Source organism: Nelumbo lutea, chromosome 4 (genome assembly GCF_056320005.1).
Source record: "Nelumbo lutea isolate HS-2025 chromosome 4, American lotus-T2T, whole genome shotgun sequence".
NCBI classification, from domain to species: Eukaryota; Viridiplantae; Streptophyta; class Magnoliopsida; order Proteales; family Nelumbonaceae; genus Nelumbo; species Nelumbo lutea.
The window spans coordinates 29,476,773-29,499,574 of record NC_142687.1 but is presented as its reverse complement, the minus strand read 5'-3'; the positions used below and the strand labels follow the sequence as shown (position 1 = coordinate 29,499,574).

The window sequence follows — 22,802 nt, the reverse complement described above, 5'->3', positions numbered from 1 at the left end:
GACCAGCTTCAGTTGCAAGGAAGTGACTTGAGGCCCACGAACACTCCTTTGGTGGGCTTCAACGGAGAAGAGGTTAGGCCCCTTGGGAAAGTGACAGTACCTGTGGAAGTCAGCACATGGCTCTGCGTAGTCAGACTCAACCATGACTTCCTGGTGGTCGCGCCCCCCTCCGCATACAACGCAATAATAGGTCGGCCGATCACCCATGTCCTATGGGCAGTGGTCTCCACTTATCATTTGGCAATGAAGTTCCCTACAGACTTCGGTGTGGGGGTAGCGCGGGGCGACCAGCTTGAGTCCCGCAAGTGCTATGTCGCCACCCTTAAGGGGAAGACCAAGGTGGCCGATGACCTCGAGCTGGAGCGGCCCACAAAGCAGAGCGAAGAGCGAGCTACACCCATGGAAGAAATAGTTGTTGTTCCAACTTCAGTAGAAGACCCAACTCGGACACTTCAGATCGGTGCTTCAGTCCAAGAACCCCTACGATCCGAACTAGTAAGTTTCCTACTTCAAAACTTAGATATTTTTGTATGGTCCACGACATAGATGCCCGGCATAGACCCTAGTCTTATAACTCACAAGCTCAATACTGACCATGTAGTTAGGCCCGTTAGATAGAAGAAACGCAACCTAGCCCCGGAACGATGGAAAGCAGTCGACGAAGAGGTCGCGAAGCTCCTTGCAGCCGACTTCATAAGAGAAGTCCATTACCCAAGCTAGGTAACCAACCCCGTTCTGGTAAAGAAGGCTAACAGCAAGTGGAGCATGTGCGTCGACTACACCAACCTAAACCGAGCCTACCAAAAAGACTGCTTTCCCCTTCCTAGAATCGACCACTTAATGGATGCGACCTCGGGGCACAAGTTGCTTAATTTCTTAGACGCCTATTCGGGCTACAACCAGATTAGGATGGACCCGACCGATGGAGAAAAGACTACCTTTATCATAGAGTTTGGTATATATTGTTACAAGGTTATGCCCTTCAGGTTGAAAAACGCTGGGGCAACCTTTCAAAGGCTTGTAAATAAATTATTTGAGCGATTAATTGGCAGAAAAATAGAGTGTTATGTAGACAACATGGTCATCAAAACTCAGTTCTCATACAAATTAATACTAGACTTACATTCTATCTTCCAAATTTTGAGACGATTTAACATGAAATTGAATCAAAACAAGTGTGTCTTCAGTGTTACCTCGGGCAAATTCCTAGGATACATCGTTAACCGGCATGGCATTGAGCCAACTCGGATAAGATTAAGGCCATTTTAGATATGAGATCACTTCAGAAGTTGAAGGAGGTTCAGAGGTTGAATGGTCGCTGTCTGGGCTGAGCCGCTTCATGTCCAAGTCGACGAACCACTGTTTGCCTTTCTTTAAGGCAATTAAGAGCAAAGGGTTTGAATGGAACCAAGACTGCCAGCTCGCATTTTACGAGCTCAAGAAATACCTCGCTAGTGTGCCAATCTTAACCCGGCCCAAAGAGGGCAATGTTTTAGAGTTGAATTCACTAGAAAGCCCAATGAACCCCCTGAGCCCATCACATGGATTCTATGGGCCTAATTCTTACATTAAGTGGTCCCTGGGCCAAGCCACCTTGTAACACCCAGGGATTGTGGGCAGATGCAAGATTATCCCATTAGGTATTACCCTCAGTAGTCTTACACTTAACCTCTCAGCTCATAATGATCATACATTGCCCAACAAGAGAGGACCTTTCCCTCGGCTGCAAGGAACAATGCTGCACTCTCTACTCACATGGATCTCGGGAATTAAAACCTTTTGCAAACAATTTGAAACCGTAACATATATACTTTTATATCTCATATAAAATATATTTTGCAAAATAAATCTCAAAGATTGAAATCAGCTGCTGGCAATCTTGGTTTCCATCAGATAGAGTACATCCCCGATCATTACCTTTGTCCGACAAAGGGGCTGATCCTGTCACTATGATCACCCACTCAGATGAATTCCCGGACTGTCCCAACATATCTAGGTTTTGACCATCTCTAAGGATCTCACTGATTGACATATCAAATACAACCCAATTCAACATCTAGTGCAGTATCATAATCGAGTTTAAGGGTCAGGTGTAACTTTCTAGTTTTACCCACCAATCTCCAAGGTCCAGGGCAATACTGGAAATCCGGTCCGATTCAAGGTTTCAAGTAATTTTACACTGCATGTGCTTTGGGTCTCACCCTGATAGGTGAGACAGGCTATTCCAACACTTGGCAGCACACCAGTGTCAGCCTTAGCCGGATAAATCTCCCCAGACTAATCCAATGGATGTGAACATTCTAAATTAACACTTGTCTCATTTAGTGTCCAGTTTAAGGGTCTTACACAGAAACACACCACAAGAACATGAATCAAATATACACTTTATTCATTTACAATAAATGTCATAAGTACATCAAACAGATTGGAACTAAGGGCATACAACTATCTAACACCATCAACTTGGCTAAGACAAGTTGCCAAAATAGTTTCGGGTGTCACCTGATTGTTCTTAGGTACCATGTGTCACAATATCAATGGAGGGCCAAATCTGCCCTCATCAGAGACTGCAATTAATCATCGAGGAGGAGCATTAGGAAGAGCAGCAACAATAAAATTAACAGCATCAACAAAAGTAACAATAATTCTTCGAGAACAACGGAGCAGCCGAAGAGTCGGGCATGAAAGGGAAGACATAAGAACTCGGATGCTCATTTCATGATCAATGAGAACGTGATTGTGGACTCGGATTATAGAGATACCAAAACCACAGTGATTATTAAGAATATACCCAATAAGTACAGGTGCTTTGCTCCCAAGTGCTCTATGATCTTTCCTTGTTTGGTTTTTCCATCTGGGTTATGTTTTTCTTTTTCGAGCCTTGGGGTTTGGGATATGGCGCAGACAAACACTGCATACACTGCAACGAGCAGATTGGCGACAACGATGATCAACCATTATCATCCTACGGTTTCGTTTATCTCTCTATTGATTTCAAGTAACTTTTTTAACCAAATCAAATATTTAATCTTAAATTTGAAAATTTTCATGTCTTTGTTAACATTGAGGATAAAAATGCCATGTCATCAGAAGTTGCCACATCACCAAAAAATGCCAAATCAATAGATATGCGATAAACCTTATCACAAATTTATCGCATATCCCTGTGATAGATCTCTACTAACTTGATAAACTCTATCATATAGAGTTCAATGTAACCTTGATAAACTCTATCTGATAAAATTCAGTGTAATTCGATCTCTTATCTTGAATGCTGTACATAAAGTCAAACAATTGTATCTATAATATTCGAACCATTTTTATTTAATACAAATTTTTGCTATTATTTTCAACTGTTAATCATTTAATTTACATTTCTGTAATAATTCTGTGTCTCCTCCGTTGTCTTTGCTGGTATCAGTAACAAGTGTAATGTTGGATATGGGTTCGTGAACCTAACGTCTCCCCAGGTGACTTGGAGCCATGGAGGCTCATGGCATTTGTGCTTTGTTTTTGGAACTTCTTTTGATAGGTTGAGGTACCGCTAGCTTAGATAGGTTAGAGGTTTGAGTTCAAGGAACCAAAATGAAAAAAAATAATAATAATAAAGAAAACTTAGTAATAATAAGCGATTGTGTAGGAAAACAGTGAAAGAGGGAAGAAGAAGAAGAAAAAGGAGCTTTATCACCGGTTGATTTATTTTTGGCTGTTGATAAAATCGCCGGTGGTCTTTTCGCTGGCCAAGTTTAGGCTCGGATATGGGAGAATGGGTAGGAGGGTTTAAAACGAAAATTTTCAATTTTTTGTCTTTTTAGCGTCCGGTTGAACCGGACAGATAGAAATTAACGTTAAGCACCCGTTGATTCAAAGGAATCGATGTATACACTTCCTATTGGAGGGTTCACGCACCCAGTAAACCTAGGGTCCACTGAATCCGGACTCCCTACAACTTTCCCCAATAGGTGTTCCACATCCTACCATGAGATTCCCAGGCGTAGAACCATAAAGTGGATCAGATAGATCCAATAAAAAATATTCTATTGCGTAGGGTCCTGGCCTTTGATTTGTATGCGACAACTTATTGGTAGCAGCGATCCTGGAAGCCGGATTTGCCCATATAGTTTGATTGATGTCCAATCCATCTTGTCAGGATCCAATATGGATCATCTTAAGGGTCTAGGGATGCTAATGCCATACGTTATGGTTGGGGTCAGTAAATAAAGATCCAATTGTGATTAAACAAGTCGTAACTTGAATCAAGATCCACTACCTTATATCAATTAAATAAGTTCTGAATTAACTCTGATCTAATCCACAACATTATATGAATTCTCTACAACCAGTACTATAAGTCTATAACATGTTGAAGATGGGACTGCAGCTCAGCTCGACGAATCTGCCGGGAAGGAAATATTGCTATTTGCTAGGTTGGGTAGTTGGGTATGGTAGCCAACCAAAACTCTCGGACACAGTTTGCTGGTGACGATTGGGTTGGATTACCGGGTATCCATAATAAAATGACTGAAGTTCCGTCACGCCCGCGCTGTCGTCTGGTCGGGTCCAGCTCTTCTTTGGCTACTAGACTAGTAGTTGTCACTTGTCACCGTTCCAAGTCAAACCCGATTCACACAGTTCGAGGTGTGTTTTCTTGTATCAAACCATATTTGCTACGATAGTGTTGGTACCGTATAGTTCTGCGCGGAAATAAAGAAATCGAAACATTCGATATATTATCATGGCCCCACCTTGAATTACATGAAGGCCAGGATTTTCGGGGAAGCGCTTTGGAATCTCTCCTCTTATAAATGATAACCCTCTGAGACATAGGAGACGGGGCAAAGGCGCAATGCAAAGTAAATGCTTGGGTTATGCCCGATTAACAACTCTTGCTCTTAATTATATTGGGTCTAAATTATTATCCACTATCTCAACAGGCCCAACTTGCAAACCTCAATTCCTCGTGCCCATGGAGGCGGAACCTCCGCCCTCCTGACTCCTGAGGTTGGGCCCACTAGGATTTTCATGACCGTCGGATCCAAGCCTTTGTTTAAAAGTATAAAACTCGAATAGGACAAAACAAATCCAATGATGGGCCCACTTATATTTACTGTTTTGCCATTATAAAATAGGAAGCGTGCACACTGCATACCCGGTTCTTGGGTCAAAAGTTGTTGACATTAACTCCGTATAATTAAAAAAACAAAGCGAATAATAATCAACACATAATCATCGAATTTATACAATCTGAACGCCACATCGTGGATTTCTATGCACGCAGATCGAACCCCGTAGGCCCGTATTCCTTTGCCTTCTTGCTGCAGCGCAGGCATGTAATTACTAATTACCTCGCTCCTTTCGGACCAAATTACGAAAATCACCATCTCCTTCTCATACGGTCATACCAGAGCAGAGATTAAAGACCTCGGATTAGCTTAGTCAATCCTATTTTAATCCTTAAGATTTATTTAATAATTACTGGCTTACCGCAGCTGTTAATGAGCGCATGCGTGGTCAGAAGATCACAACAGTACGGTAAATCGCTATAAATCGTCTCGTAAAATACAAGTCATTCCTTTGCACTAGATAAATCACGGTGGTACAGTAATTCATCCCCTCGATGAATTCCCGACCGTCCAAATCCTCTGATAGGCAACGTAAACAGCGTTAAGGACCGATCAAACTCCTCTCTTGATGGGTACAACCTCCGGTTGCGATGCGTGGAATCAGGGCGGTCCAATCTTTGGTATTGCCAAATGCCAATAGCCAGAGGCCCAGAGCAGTGGAGCACTACGTACCACGTCTACATTTTTCCCGCATCTTCAGACATCCTTGTTTCTGACATTTATGTCAAATTTTTCAAGTGTCTGTTAAAGCTGGAAAGGTTCGAATGATTTAACTTTTGTAGGACCACGTTTCCCTCTGATTAATGGCATCGAATTGGTGGCCCACCAACTGAATCGACGATCACCCACGTTCATTAGGGCTCGATTGGATTGTGGATTGATCAGTGAAGCATTTGTCAGAGAGGAGTGTTTCCTGTTTCGTGACTGTTTTTTCTTATCAATAATAATCTTTAACAAAAATAAAAAAGAAAGCACATGCTTATTATAAAAAATTTTAGTAAAATAAATCAAAATAATTCCCTAACCTGCTGATTCCCTGAACAAAATCCTGGTCAATTTGCGGGAAAACCAGGTAGAACGTAGAAGAAACAAATGCACCCGCCTTCATTCTTTACAGAAAGCCCAGGGCTTTCGCCCTAATTACATATTTACCCGGTCCCCAGGTCTCCCCGGTTCAAAAGACTAGAGAGCGACACTCACCTATCTCTTCTTCCTTGTTCACCATTGTAGTTGCTAGCTTGCTGCAAGCAAAAATGGCGAAGCCCACCCTTGCGTTTTTGCATTTCGTTCTGTGTATCTCGCTTCTTCGCTTACCATACGCGCAAGCATCTTCCAATCCCGATTTTCAGGCGTTAATGGCGTTCAAAACTGCTTCAGATCCCTCTAACAGGCTTAGTAGCTGGAACCAAACCGCCGATCCATGTACCTGGTACGGTGTTTCATGTGTTCAGAACCGCGTTTCTCGTTTAGTTCTCGAAGGACTGGATATCCATGGCAGCTTTGAACCCTTAACTAAACTGAACCAGCTTCGTGTTTTGAGTCTCAAGAGGAACCGCTTCTCTGGTTCCATTCCCGACCTTTCTAACCTCACCACACTAAAGCTTCTTTTCCTCTCCTACAATGACTTTACTGGAGACTTCCCCTCCTCCGTAACGTCGCTTTTCCGGCTTTATCGTCTTGATCTGTCTTATAACAACCTCTCCGGTCAGATTCCAGTTACAATCAACCGCCTTACGCACCTCCTCACTCTCCGGCTCGAAGAGAACCAGTTTTCGGGCGGTATTTCCAGTTTGGACATCCCGAACCTGCAGGACTTCAATGTGTCAGGAAACCGCCTCACCGGTGCCATACCCAAGTCCTTGTCTGGTTTCCCAGAGGCGGCTTTCTCTAGGAACCAGGTCCTGTGCGGGTCGCCATTGCCGAGTTGTAAGAACATTGTGAGCGACCCGAGCAGGCCCGGCTCCGAAGGGGCTGTGGCGTCGCCATTAAGTCCTCTCGACGAAAGACCGGGGGTGGTCTCGTCGTCGCCGAGTTCGAAACCGGAGGTCTTAGAGACAACAGGAAATAGTCACCACGGCGGAACCGGGAGGATGAGTATGCTCGCCGTCATAGCCATTATACTCGGCGATATTTTGGTGCTCGCACTTGTCTCGCTCGTCTTGTACTGCTACTTCTGGAGAAATTACGTGGAAAAAATGCGCGAGGGCAAAAATTCGAGATTAATGGAGGGAGAAAAAATCGTTTACTCGTCGAGTCCCTACCCTCCGCAAGGCGGGTTCGAGAGAGGAAAAATGGTTTTCTTCGAGGGGGCAAAGCGGTTTGAACTGGAAGATTTGCTGAGAGCTTCGGCCGAAATGTTGGGGAAAGGCGGGTTTGGAACGGCGTATAAGGCGATTCTCGATGACGGAAACGTCGTTGCCGTTAAACGGCTTAAAGAGATTCAAGTCGGGGGGAAACGTGAGTTCGAACAGCAAATGGAGATATTGGGACGGTTAAGGCACCAAAACGTCGTTAGTATGAAGGCTTATTATTACGCTAGAGACGAGAAGTTACTGGTCTACGAGTATATGCCAAACGGAAACCTATTCTGGCTCCTCCACGGTACGTCAAACTTCTTCAAAATCATTGTTTTCTCTGTTTCTCTTTTGTTTTAACTCTGTATCTGAGCTGGGACGGTTACCGGAACAGGGGAAGCCGTAGCCGGCCCACTTCGTCACTGTGTCGTGGGTTTTTCTTTTTCATATGTCTATTATCGTGTTACGTTTCCCGTTGATCGTTGCCTGTGGATTTACAAATCTTTCCGATTGGCAATTTCGTGATTTCGTCAATCGAAATCAATCTCGCCTAAGTGAATTCCTTGGGCGAGGGCATCGATCAATTGCGTTCAGGCATTTGATTGGGAAAGCAATTCATTGATATGACGAGTGGAGGATTATTGTTGGGATGTTGGTCGGATAGGTTGAACTGTTGATCATCTAACGGGTGAGAGTGTGAGCCGTGGCCTGTGGGCTGTAACCGGTCATTCTGAAATGATTAGAAGTTCGTATGCTCTCTGTAACGTGGAACTTGATGTTATGGATGGGAATAGATAATGGGGGATGTTTGGGCTTTTGGACCCACCACTTTAATGGCTTCCAACTTCCAACTAGCAGATTTCACCAGCCGTTTCACTTCCGCCCAATCAAGGAATGCTGTGGAACAGAACTGTTTGGTCACGATAACTTGTATTGCAGAGACTGCCAGTTGGTGTCGCTTCAATACTGTTGGACATCGCAACAATAAAACATCAGTAGTCACACTTCGCTTTTTTTTATGAAAAAAAAAAAAAGAAAAGAGGGTGAGGGGCCTCTCGCTGTTGTCGCGATGTTGCAGACTTCAGGCGGTAGGGTCTTCAGAAGGGTGTCTTTTTGGCTTTTCTTTCACTTCGTTACAGGAGTGTAGCTAAGTGGAACAGAGCTTATGGGTAGAAGCAAGGCACCAAGACTGTGCTGGTGGCGTTTGTGTAGTTTCGAAGGCTTGACTGCAATTTATTATGTCTCCATTGCAGGTAACAGGGGCCCCGGCCGAACCCCACTAGACTGGACGGCAAGGTTGAGGATCGCAGCCGGAGCTGCTCGTGGGCTTGCCTATATCCATCACTTCTGCCGATCGCCGAGAATCTCCCACGGTAACATTAAGTCTACAAACGTTCTCATCGACAAGGCCGGGAACGCACGAGTTTCTGACTTTGGTCTCTCTGTCTTCGCCTCTCCTGCGGCTCCTCCAAGAACAAACGGCTATCGTGCTCCAGAGACGTCAACCGACAGCCGGAAATGTTCGCAGAAGGCAGACGTGTATGCCTTTGGTGTGCTACTGCTGGAGTTGCTAACCGGGAAATGTCCGTCGGTTGTGGACAACGGAGAGATGGGTGTTGGTTGTGGGGTGGTAGTTGATCTTCCGAGGTGGGTCCAATCTGTGGTGAGGGAGGAATGGACGGCGGAGGTGTTTGATCTGGAGCTGATGAGATACAAGGATATAGAGGAGGAGATGGTGGGGTTGCTGCAAATCGCAATGGCTTGCACTTCGGTTTCACCTGATCAACGGCCCAAGATGGGTCATGTGGTGAAAATGATAGAGGAGATAAAGGGAGTGGAGGAGGGTTCACCCTCGCATGACTCATTTGACTCGGTATCTGAATCGCCTTCCATGTCAATGTCGGACGACACGGCGACGAGTCGATGATGACTGATGAGCTACTAGAGAAATTAGAAATATATGGAGTGATTATGTTGGGGATAATCATGTAAATAATTATCCCTAATAAGTTGGGATTTGGGAATTGGGAAGGCCTTTTCTTTGTTTGTAATTCTGTTGTAAAGTAAGAGCTTTAGTTGTGTGGGTATTGAGATTGATTTTTGTTTTGTTTTCGGAATGGTTCAAGTAGAGAGTAGAGAGTGTAAGTAGAGAGTAGAGAGTGTGAGTATTTGATTCTCTCAACCACATGAAAAGGAAATTAATGCATTTTTGGTTTTTGATTTGATGCACATAATTCTTTAATCCTCTGAATGTGATATATCCATTTACATATTAATTGATGCTTGAAAATTGAATTCTCCCTTCTTGCTAAAGCGGAGTTATCGCCACAAAGAAAAGGGAAGATTGCTTGGTTGAGGTTTGAGGAATGTTGATCAATCACAATTTGGTACTGGATGAATTGGCTACAGAGATATTGGTTTAAGAGGTACTTTTCCCCATTAAGAACGTTATTTGTTTACCTTGATTTTAAGATATCTCATGTCACTAGAAAAATACATCAGTGTATGTGTTTCTTTAGAGCAAGGTGACTAGCATTTTAAATTTGATTCAGAAAATAACCTTGTGAAACAATGAAACCAACAAAAAAGATGCTTTCAAAAAAAAAATGTTTTCACTTTTATGATGTTGATGCTGGCTATAAAAAGTAAAAATAAGATAATTTAGCTAATATTTATATAACTATAGTTTCTATTTGAATATTGTTTGCCTTATGAAATATAATATCAAGACATGCACCAGAGAAAAAAATGTATTTGAAATATAACTAGTTAATCAAGAACATGTTTCTAGTTTCAGTTTGTAATGATAAATATGGTACACAGCTAACAAAAATGTAGAATCTTTGTTTTTGAAACTCACAACTGGTCATACCCCCTTAAAAAAGATTACTAACAAAAATGTACCAATTACAAGGCAATTATGGGGTGGTTCTTCAATGTGAATTATTTTACTTGAAGAAGTTTTATAACAAATTAAAAGCATTTGATTTGAAAACAAATTACTTCTTAAAACAAAGGCATAAAAACATGTTCTTGATTGTATATTTTATTGTTTTTGGTTTTAAAACTATAACAAAAATCATGCTCTTGAATTTTTAATTTAAAGATAACGTTTTTATCTGGTTGGTTGTTCAATAACATGTTTTATAGATTATATAACCATGAAATTTGTTTTGTTTTAAAAACCATCAGTTTGATGGTTTCAAAAGCATTAATGGTTTTTTGAAACAATTATGCTGGAGAAAACAATGAAAAAACATTTATGTTTGAGTATTTGTATTGTTGGCTCCGATTCATCTATTATTTGTATTGTCGAATTGGATTCAAATATATCTTGATTTGAAAATGTAGTTCAGATCCCAGTGTTTGAGAGGAGAGTTCCTCGGGGCCGATAGTCCTAGCTTTGCTAGCCTATCAGCTGCTTCATTTCCTTCTCTCCATATGTGGGAGTACACGATCTGGAGCGACCTATCTTCTTTTGATGCTGCGGCACTCTTGAATGATCGACGAGCACTTCCATGACGGGAGGAACTGTTGAGGAGACTATCTCTGTCTCCTTCGATCCAAATCCTGCAAGTGGAAAGTTGTGTTGCAATCTTGTGGGCCTCTAGAGCGGCAAGGCCTTGTGCTACATCGATGGAGGTGGCTCCAATTGGGAGACTAATTGGAGAGTAATTAAGTTTCATTTGTAATTAAAGGACACACTATTATAAAAGGATGAAACCTAAATTAATATAATTTCTTACAAGCCTGTGTCGGGTTTTTATTTGAATCAGGAAACTACTTACCAAAAAAAAAAAACTTTTTAATTTGAAAAAGCAAAAGCAATGTTATTGTAGAGATGACGTGGGTCTCACACCACTGTTCGAAATGTTTGTTTTGCCCCTTTTCCTAAATGGAGGTGGCCTGACCATGTATAATTGATAATGCATTCTGCAATGAAAGTGATCTCATCATAACATCATTAAGCTGTTACACATGTAAGGCAAAAAAGATTGGCACCCAATGTTGCATAGGTTTTACTCTTAAAAATAGCAAGACAAAAATGAAAAATCAGCACAATCAAATGATTCATGATCATCATCATCACGAAGCTGTCCCATCTGTACGATGTTGGCTTTATGAATCCTGTTCTACCATTTCGTTCTATTAATACCATATCCATTGTTAACTTGTAGATTAAATCATTTTTCACTATTTCAGCCCATGTCTTTTTTTTTTCTTTGTCCATTCCTAGTTATTCTAGTCCCTTCAGTTCAATGTGTAATATATCACTTCTCAATGTGGTTAGAGTTCCAAAGTTATTTAACAAATTAAATTATGTAAACTTATCCTGTCCTTTTTATTGTTTAGAAAAAGTATTATTATTATTTATTTAATTTTTTGACGCCCAAGGGTAAGAAAACTGTTCAGTCACGGATCTGAGTGAAGGGCTTCAACGAGAAAAGCAGGCATGCTTGAACAAGTGTGGATACGATTCACTAGTAGAACTTACTGAGCAATCAAATGGGCAACATTGTTGTAGCACGCCAGCACCGAGGAGAGAAGTTAACTGAACAGTAAGGGAGAAGATGAAAAATAGGTCTACAATCTATAATAATATTAGAGATAGGCCAAGGAGGAGATTGGAGGATTCCTCCAACAGAGCATTGATCACAACTTTCGCGTCTCCCTCAATTTGGACATGCTGGAGCTGAAGAGGTGAAATGAATGTAAGTGCTTCTCACTTTCAATAACTGAGGATGGATTGAGCTTTATGGCACGAGCAATTACATAGGATCCATGGTGGTCCTTTCCTAATAATCAATCCTGCACCCGCGCTTGATCTGGAAAAGGGTACGTCTATCAAAGTTGAGTTTCAACTTTCAATTCAACCAATCTATAGGAGGCTTTATCCACTTATCATTAACAAATTCAAAAGGATGAGCGTCGTGTCCAATCTTGGTTGGTTTAGACTTTAGAGCATCAACCATCACATCTACCCCTCCCAAGTCCCAACTAAACATAAATTTCATTAATGATTTGCTTAATATCCAAAACTTCATTAGCCAAGACAAGAAGACAACGGGATTTGGAATAGGCGTCATCCAATGTACCCCAATAATAAAGCCAATCAGTAATCAACCAATTTGGGTGAGAATCCACATGTAGCTGCCACAAACACGCTTTGAGACCTCACAATAGAGTGAGTGAGAATCCACAATGAACGTTATATTTAATAAACTTACGGAAATAGAGCATAGAAAACCAAATGGTTGATTAACTCCCCTTTGTGCTTTCTGGGCAAAAGGAGTTTCCAAATTTCAAGTACTTGGCTGAAAGGATTTGGGCCCAACGCCCAAAGGCTTTGCGGCTGAGCGAGAAATCTCCACACCAGCTTCATTATAAGGATGATATTACTAATTCGAGCATCTCGGAAACCAAGACCTCCCTCTGCTTTCTCTTTGGAGACGGAGTTCCAATTCTTCGTGTAGATGTTATCTTTATCTAAACACCCCCGCCAAAGATCTCTACAAAGAGCATTGATTTTTTGAGCATCTTGTTGCATGTTGCGACACAAGGAATTTGTCAAAAAATATTTGGGAATGGTTTCTATGACACTCTTCAAAAGAACTATTGCAGTTCTTATGATGGTATTTAGGCAACTCATTGCATTTATGATGGCACCCTAATTGTAGTTCAGCTTAAAGAATATTGGCATGATTTCGTTGTATCCTACCTCAAAGAATCCCATCTGATTTGATTCCATTAAATTTGTTTCCACTATAAAATCCCATAAACATGCATACTTATGCATTCACAAATCCAACCGGGTTAAGCAGGGAAATGTCCCATAGGATCTGCTATAGAAATGTTATCAGACATTTATTAAGTAGGGAATCCTTTACATTGGCCACCCATGCAAACTTATTTGCCAATGTCCCACCTTTTAGTATTGAACTTAAAAGAAGGTATTTATTTTAATCTTATAGCAAGGGTTTTTGGCCTATAAAATTTGCCCCATTAACAAGACAATTAGAGGGGCGTGTGGAGGCCATTTTTTGGGCCACAACATATATCCATTTGGGTCACTTAGTGAGCATCCCTAAATGACTCGATGTTTTTCTGCATTGCACTTTTCTAGAAAACACTTGCCCTGTTTCCAATTATAAGCGTTTCCTTTTGGATAACATTTAAAACTTCAACTTGCTAATTTGTCTTGGGGAAATCACCCATATAAGTTGATCGGTTAAGACTGAGGTGAGTGTATGAAAAGGTCCACTAGTTAGGTCAGCAGCTAGGGATGCTTCCTAGACAGACCAGCTGATTTCTGCCATGTGCAGGGATCTTGGGGATAACCCAAACTGTCCATTGGATATAGGAGCCACACCATTCATAGCTTGTTTTAAATTTTATCAGAGAAGTGTATACCAGGCATATGCCTCATCTTGTATTTGTAATTTTCACAATTACTATTAGCCATTCAAAGCCTTAATCTTTAATTTGAGAATTATCTATAGTATGGGCTTAATTCTTATACATGGCAAAATAATTTCACCCAAAAGTTTCTATGAATGACAGATTAGAAGAGGAACAGGTAGAAAACTCCTTTTGAGCTCCAAACTAACTAGTTTTCCATGTTAAGAAGTCTTAGTCATTTAACAACCTTATTAGCAAAATTAGTTTAATTAGCTCCAAAGTTTTTTTTTCTTTTTAAGGAAGAAAAGTGTTAGTTTAATTTATAGAGTGACTTTAATTAATATGGTTTAGACTGAAAATATACTTGTATGACTAGTTGCATGCATCATTTGAGAGACAAATTTAGAGTTATCATCACTTATAGTTCACTGCTCTTTTTTATTGTTTCTTTATTCCATTCTCAGAAAGCTTTAAATTAGGTTTCAGTGAGTGGGGCTGACCTCTGACCCATATACATGTGAGCTGTATTGAAATTCGTGGTGTAAGCCTGTAAATGTTTTAGTACTGAGGCGCAATACAAGTGGTTAGTGGTTTCAATCTTCAACTTTGGCTCGTTGTTGGAGTTGCAGCGGTGCTTCTCCTTTTTTGTCCCCTAACCAGTAATTGAGCACGGCTAAAACTCTACCAAACATTTGGAGTATGAGTGAGTGATACAGTAGTAAGGTTTTCTGAATCAGTACTGATTCTTTGCTTCCTAAAACGGGCGTGACAAATGCGACTCGAGTCCACTCGAGTCCATCCAACTGCCCTCTCGTTGGCTTGTTACAGTAGATCTCATCAAGAAGATGATATAAGTTATCTAACGACCCTAACCACCTGATTAATTGCTCAGATTCTTTATTTGGATAGTAAGGACTCCCATCTATTCTCTGTGCTTTTTATCTGACAAGGGTCCTATACCTACTAGGGAGGTTTTCTGATGTCAGGCTGGAATCTAGTTGAGAGAGAGAGAGAGAGTAGTTATGGAACAAGGTATATATCAGTTAAAGGACATCCATGTATCAAATATAAGATGGAACATGAGCTCTGTTGAGTTAAGGCTGGGACCTGGGAGCCCACTCTGTCAGAGTGATAACTGCATTGGGCTAACATTAAGCGTAGGCCTGCTGTTCAAAGAGCTTGCGCAGAAGAAAAGTGAATGAGCTATGAATAGAGTAAAAACAGGTCGGTAAGTCTGGTCGATGACTTGAGGTGCTGCGCTATTGAGAGAGGCGTTTCGCGTTTGCATGCCTTGCCCACCGACCATAAATCAAAGGGACTTTACCGGTAGAAGTGACAGTGCCTACTCTTACCTCGAGAGTTAAAATAAAAAAGAGCCACAGAAAAACCAATTCTAGCTAATATCATTCTACTGTGATACAGTCATGTGGACACTCATTCATCCAAAAAACTGGAAGGAAAATTATGTCTAGCAACATCATGGTGATTTTCAATGGAATCAATATTTTAATTGTATGGGGTAGATTCTGGTCCCCCTCAAAACATGGAACATATGCCAAGTTATAGGGGCCTCAGAACCTTCTATTGTCTTGTTTACTCAGACTTGAGAAGATCCCTTTATTCATAGTAGAATGGCAAGCTTTAGGGGCCTCAGAACCTTCTATTGTCTTGTTTACTCAGACTTGAGAAGATCCCTTTATTCATAGTAGAATGGCAAGTTTTAGGGGCCTGGATTGATCTTTAACCCATCAACTCATTAAGCATCCATCTAGAAGACAGTGATATACTAAATGGGCAGGTTGGGTTAAGAATTGGCACTGTGTTTGATACCTTGGAAAATAAATAAAAATAAGGGAAATTTGTGAGAAAATTTTTGAGACATTTTCTACAATTATTAACGAATTTACCACAACCTTCTTTTTCTCACTTATTTGAGCAAAACACAATTCCCTATTAACTATGAAAATTGGGAGTCCTTGATGGGATGAAAGGCCTATAACATTTTGGGACGACTCAGTTTCAATCATCTTTAATTCTTATTTACCCAATAGATGAAGCATTAAGAAATATTGGAAAAACAAAATTGAAAATACTGACAAATGAAGAATCCGTTTATTATATTCCAAGAAATTACAAAACAGCTGGTTAACAATTAGGACCAGAAGGCACTCTTATTACAGAAAAAATGAAACAATTTGTATGGTCGCCATTCCTTTTATATTCACTGGTGGGATTGATCCACATATCATAATCGTCAGGACCCCTCAAAATTGTGAAGAACCCTGTTATTCAGTAGGGTTTAAATCCCTAGGGACTTACTTGAAGCCCTTAACAAATGAAATGAAAATTAAGAGAAAAAAAAAAGAAATTCAATGGCATTTGCTTTTCTTCTACCCTAATTAATAACTAAGGTCGAACCAGTGTCTATGTATGGTATATAGACTCTATTATGATCAGTTGAACTTCATTACTTTTGGTGCAAACCTCAATAGCCTATCCAAGGTATTAGGATAGAACTTTCTCGCAAACAGAGAGCAAACATTAGTAGTTTTGCCATTGTACTCGCAAGTTCTTCCACTCCTCATCCTCTCTAAAAGCTCTACAGTCACATCTGTTCTCATAAATCTGGTAGGGTGTGGTCCTCCTCTTGACCAGTCGACCCAAGTCAAACTTCGGTTCGAGTTCTTCTCCCAGAACTTCAAGCTCACAAATGTTGGTATGTAGTGTTCATCTGAGTAACACGAAGGCTTGCAGTATCTCCCAAATAGAGAGAAATATTTCCGGTCGGAGGCTATCTCGATGGCCAGGTCTCGGTCCATCTCAAACCACTGAGAACCCTTTCGCCATTGACTAAGCTTGAGATGTGGCTTCATGCGGGGGCTGTATCGGCCACGGCCGACTGGGCCTGGCTCATCGTAAGCCTCTACAAAGGATTTGGTAGAACCAATGAGGTAATTGTAGACTGTGGAGAAGTTGAAGAGGGGAATGCATGCATCTGATAGAAGCACAAATCTTTGGTTGGAGAAGTCAAGTAGGGCATTGGCTAATAGGCGTCGCTCAGCTTCTATCATACTGAACTTTCCCCATTGCACGTCCTGCATAATTAAGAGGACAACGACAGATGAAGAAATCAAAGTTATTTCAATGCAATGAACATATACCAGAGAGAGATTTGCATTTAAAGGGTTAAAGGGTTTGGAGTTATAAGTAGAGACCAGGCATTTATAACTCAATAAATGATACAATTCCTACAGACGTTTTCCTCTTCTTTGACTGGGATTCTGAAACAGTAGAACTTTGTTGTTCCTTTATTAGGCGATGACTGAGTATTGTTGTTTGATTCCCTTTCGGCACGTAATATATAAATTATTATATATAGTATCTGTGTCTATTATATTGGGTATGGCTTTGGAATTGATTCTTGTCTTGTTCGTTTTCTCCAGAAAAGAGATTCACGCATTCGTCTCATCTACAAAAGAAAATCGTAGAAAAGACGAGTACAAGTCACGAGAAGAAAAGAATTTTGTAAAATGATAATGAATGCTTTCGTTGTCGAAACCTTAAAAAGGAGTGGAATCCAAGCAATGAACACGAGGAAACCTCAGTCACTTGCTACTACTTGATTTACATCCCACCGACTGGATTGTACTTCTGAGTTCTAAGTCTCAACCCCCAAGGACCCACTTGGATCTATAGGGTTACATCCGAACTCTTCAAATCCACGCTCTCTCTCTCTCTCTCTCTCTCTCTCTCTCTCTCTCTCTCTCTAATTTGGAAAGAAATCAAAGATACAAAATGAAATCCATCTAACTAGATTTTGTCACTTAATTGGCTGGCTAAAGTAATTAATAGCATTTGAAAGTTGCTTGCGCCTCGCGAGTATGTTGTTCTCTGATTCCATTACAGCCAGGGTCACTTATGCTGGACATAACATGAGCTTGAGATGAACATTTATAATGAAAATAATATTGTGACAACAGGTTTTAATTTTCAAGCTGCTTGTTGCCTACACGTAATTTCCTCCATTTGGGCTTGGGAGTTGGCACCAGCATTTGTTTCCATCTAAGGTAGCTGAATTCTTAGTTAGCTAAGAGTCTAAGACAACATTTCTTTCCATTTTAGGTGGCAGAATAAATCCAAACATTGTTGTTTGCCGTAAAAGAAGGGGGGGGGGGGGGTGATAGATGAAATGTTTTACGCAATTTCTATGATGCATGAAGAACTTTGACCAATCGGAATCCCCATCCTGGAGTTTTTCCGCCGCTTTCAGCCTAAAGAAAATTCCAATTTTACTTTTTCTTCTCACCATTAATTTTAATTTATCTTGTATGTCTCGGTGCATTTTCTATTTGGTTTCTTGAACAATGAAAGAGCTTTAGCATTTGCAGGTTCCTTTTCCCAATTAGTTTTTGACTGTTAACAAATAACAATCCTATGGCTTAATCTTGAACTACGAATCCTACCCTGTTCTATCAACCATCTCCATGCATGTATAGCTAATATGGTGTGTTTGATTGTTTTTTTCTAATCTTTTTTATAGTATTAAGAAGTTTTTCCATTCGGCCTATATGAATTTACACATCTTTTTTTTTTCATCTTTGGGTTTTCTGCTCATCAGTATAAGCATTTTCTTAGAAGACGGCAATAAGTGAAAGCGAAAAGCATATATAAATTTGAATTGTGTATGAGGTTGTTGAAACTGACCTTACTGGGGATCCTCCGGCCTTGGAACACAGGACTCTCAGGTTCAGTGTCGTTGAAGGATGGACTGGAATGAACGTAAATTGAGTAGAGTCCTTCATGCCCTTTGAAAAATTTCTCCCAGAGAGGAGCCAACGCCAATCGTCCCCTCGTTAAGAACATGAAGGCTACCTTTGGAACGCGCTTGTAAGGGAATTCATGTATCCGAGGCACCATTGATGCCCTCCAGAGCAACTCATCATCGTTCATGTCGTGCATGACCGTAAGGGGCTTCAGATGTTCTTTCAATCCAATGCGATCAGTTTTGTTGCTCTCTTGTTGGTGAACAGAAGATGACACAGACAATGATGGCTGTGGTGGTAGAAGCAGCGGAGGTGGCGGAGGTGCTAATGGTGGTGAGGATGAAGAAGATATACAGAAGTGGGTGATTTGAAAATTGAACGAGAAGTTCTTGAGATAAGAATTAACTATGACTCCAAGAGCCAAACCCAGAGTAAAGAAAATGAAAATATTGAGAAGTGTAATCAAATTTAACTGGGCATTGAAGAGCTTGGCTATGGAGGTTGGTGGCCGTTGCTGTTGTTGTTGATTCTTCATTATTTTTAGAGAGAGGAGAGAGATGATTGCTCAGGGGTCTGAGTGGGGAGGGGGACTTATATGGTAGGCTTTTTAAAAGAGGGATACTTGTTAGCTACGACGAACTTGATGTTCCCTTCCTCAGAAGCTTCTTTCCTCAGTTGAATAAGAGAATAGCTGAAGGTCAAAAATAATATTAACTGGAAAACTTGTTAATTAATAGAGCGCATCATATTAACTAGTAATATGAAGTAATAATACGCCCAATTACTGATACAGACAACAGCAGGTATACAGAAATTTGAAAAACCAGAATCATCACTTTATGAAAAGTATTGCTTTCCAAAATTGGAACTAGTTGATCACAATTTTCAAAAGCCTCAGAACAGAAAGCAGACGGATAAAGAAGCTCCCCAGTCCCCGGGTCTCATATTAAAACATAGCAATACAAAATCGGCTGAAGAGATGAAGAGATAGAACAAGCTGAAACAGAAAAAGAAAAAGGTAATTACGGCCACGACAAAGAGATCAAAAGGATGAACAGGGAGCGAACCAGAAATTAATTAATGTCGGCAATAAATATAATCTTCGTCGTCTAAGATCTAAAGAGTGTCTTCTGCTTACAAAAAAAAAGAGTGTGTTCTGGGATTAGCAGTGCACGCTAGAGAGATTTATTCCGGGGAGACAGCCCCATTTGGAAAGTGAAGCAGATGACTTTACAATTCGCAAACCGTGGACTCTTCTCCGGCTGCTGCTCGAGATTTCAGAACACGTTGTTTCTTTCTTCTATCCTCGAAGACGCAGCCACGCTTGTGGGGTTTTGGTCTTTCTCTAGTACTAGTAGTTATTTTTAGACCAAACGCGGGCATCTGAGTTGGACTTTGACCTTTGCAACTTCAAAGCTCCCCCAGTAAGCACTTGATTGGTGCATGTGTACATCTTGTGTGATGTGTTGTATCTTCTTAACTAAATTGGAAATAATGGAGACCGTATGAACACAAGCTGTGGGCCGTAGACCATAAGAATACGGCTATGTACGCTTAGATTTGTTGAAATACGATCGGTGGCTGATTATCAGTCTACCGGTATTGGACTCGTACTCGCCCTCTCAGGGACATATTAAACTGGTTTGGGTTCCGATCTTCCGGTTTAATTTTCCAATTGGTTTTGATGTTGGCCTTGTAAAATTCCGGTTCATTAATTTCAATTTGCTTGCTTCCATGTATGCCCATATGTATTAGGTAGACGTTTACGCTGGCCCATCACTAGGTTTCAGTTTCAGGTTGGAAGGTGATAATTGGGTTGGCCTTGGTCCCAAGTAGGAGTGTCAATCGGATTGGATATGGACCAATCCGATCTAATTTAATGAATATTTTGGGCCATTTTGGATTGGTCCAATTCAATATTTGAACAGTCTAATTTGTTTAAATTTATTTTAATTTAGATTGATTCCAACCAAATTTGGTTTATTGACACTTAAATTCTTATCATTCTATTAATGGATCAGATATCGATCTATCCAATCCAATAAAATTCATTATGGATGAACCAGATTCAATCCAATCCAATATATACTTTGGATCACTAAGTCTGGCTTGGTCTAATTCATCAATATATCTTGTTGGTTCGTTTACAAGTTGATTTAGGTTTGGATGGGGTCTAACCCAAAACCGGTTCATTAACATCCCTACTCCCAACTACAAATGGCAATGGGGTGGGGCACGGTTGGGTTTTCCACACCCCGTTTTCCACGGACCCCACCCCCACCCTGTACCCAACGGTGCTACAAAATAAACTCCCAGCACACGAAGGAGGTAACCTACCATCACCTCCATTGATTTCTCATCACAAACAAGCAGTGCACGTGTTACTGGGGCAACCCCATGAACCATTAGGTGTCTCCGGCTGGTCATGGGCCAAGAAGCCTTATCCGTGTTAGTGTTACTGAGAAACTGTTGATTTTGGCCTTTAAGGCACGTTACATGGATATGGAGTTGAGGTGCACCCTCAACTCAAGGTCTCAATCTCAACCAACAAAACAAGATCGTAGTTGGTAGAAATAATAATATAACCCCAGTCAATGGCCTTCTGCACTACAACACAGATTCGGGTTTGTGGCTCCAAGCCTCCAAGCCCAAGCTTCGTTTAATTATTCCACCAGCCTTGCAGGCTGGATCGTTTTCAGGCCCATACCCCACTTGTTAAGTCTGAGCAGGGTGCCTTTCTGACTGCAAGAGGTTGCCCCCTTATTCTTGCGTGAATATGCCGGAAATGGCAAATACAAACAAACGGCTGAAATTTCTTAGAAGCTCAGAATAGAGTCTTCTAGAGGTTGCATCATTTTGAAATAAAAATATCTAGAAAAGAAAATCGTCTGTCTTTGAAGGTCATGGGGTTTCCTTGTCATCCTGTTTTCTTTTTCATATAATGACTAGCATCTATAGCCAAGTGTCCATCTATTATGCTCTTAACGTGAACCTCGTTCATTCTTCTCTATCTTTAAATGAGGGTGCAGGTGGGGCCAGGTCGGGTTGACTTCAATCCCAGCTCAACCTGAGTTACTGAATCTCACTCAATTCTAACTTTAGCCCAATCCAACCTTTTAATCCAATAAAACCATCTTGGCCCAATTTCTACACTTCTTTCTGCTTGAAAAAAAATATATATATATTCCCACTTCCTTATTACAGGATTTACGGATCAGATACAACTTTCATACATATACATACATATTTACATAATAATTTGCTTATGATAGTATGAATAGACATATAGGGTTTGACACAAGAACTCAATCCTAACACAATCCGAAATCGAATCATGTTATATTTTCCTAACCTAACTTTAATCCAACTTTAAACCCAACATGATGATTCCGGGTCTCATTTTTACCCTCAAGAGTGAATTGATTTTGTATGCTGAAGAAGGCTTTAAAATGTTAAATGCGTAATTAAGGCATAATGGTCCAAAAAAGTGAGGCATAACCTTTAAGTCATTTTTAGGTTTAAGCTTCAAAAAAAAAAATTAATTGAAATTTATAAATTGATGAAAATGACATATAATGTATCAAATTAAAATGATAGAAGGTATACATATTCATAAACTAAGTAACCATTGATACTTGAGGCTTATGCCTTTTTATGCCTCAGGCTATGCCTCATGCCTTGAGGCTTGAGGCTTGAGGTTTAAGTCTTATACCAAAGTTCTTAGCTTAAGCCCTCAGGCAAAATCTGTGTGCCTTGCCTCATGGTCTATACACCCCATACCTCAAGGCTTAAACCCTTTAAAATAATGATGTTCAATGGGTCAAACCGGCCGGGTGGAATTGTCACCCTTAGTGCCAACTTTTCTTTTTATGTTGGTGGAAGCTATAATTCTAAATGTCCAGATTGCCTTCCAAGTGTACATAAAATCTGTTTTCAAGTCTTTGGTGAAATATGGCATCAGTTACTCATTTTATTTATTATTAGTTTTTCTCTGTTAAAAAAACAAATAGCCCAATTTACACCAAACCCATCATTTTTCTTTTCTTTTTTCCTTTTTATGTCAAATAAGTGAAAATTGTTTATTACTAAACAACTCATGTGTAATTATCATCTCCCATGTTTTCGTGGAATATGATATAGGGCTATAGAATTTCCACCACTGAAAACAAAAGATAGTGACAAACTAATCGGTTTTTATACATGTATCTATTACATACTATATA

At 40.4% G+C, this 22,802-nt stretch overlaps 2 protein-coding genes across 2 annotated transcripts; one reads left to right on the top strand and one right to left on the bottom strand.

Moving 5' to 3' along the window:
- The first annotated feature begins 6,120 nt into the window (after positions 1–6,120).
- On the top strand, positions 6,121–9,646 carry LOC148854894 (putative leucine-rich repeat receptor-like protein kinase At1g68400). Its single transcript, XM_088982211.1, has 2 exons — positions 6,121–7,724; positions 8,671–9,646. Exons 1-2 carry the CDS (start codon positions 6,377–6,379, stop codon positions 9,342–9,344), a joined length of 2,022 nt encoding a protein of 673 aa, XP_088838337.1. The 5' UTR covers positions 6,121–6,376; the 3' UTR covers positions 9,345–9,646.
- Positions 9,647–15,916: 6,270 nt separating this feature from the next.
- On the bottom strand, positions 15,917–19,247 carry LOC148854893 (glycosyltransferase BC10-like). Its single transcript, XM_088986591.1, has 2 exons — positions 18,521–19,247; positions 15,917–16,911 (listed from the first exon to the last, which is right to left on the bottom strand). Exons 1-2 carry the CDS (start codon positions 19,112–19,114, stop codon positions 16,270–16,272), a joined length of 1,236 nt encoding a protein of 411 aa, XP_088842717.1. The 5' UTR covers positions 19,115–19,247; the 3' UTR covers positions 15,917–16,269.
- Positions 19,248–22,802: the final 3,555 nt, after the last annotated feature.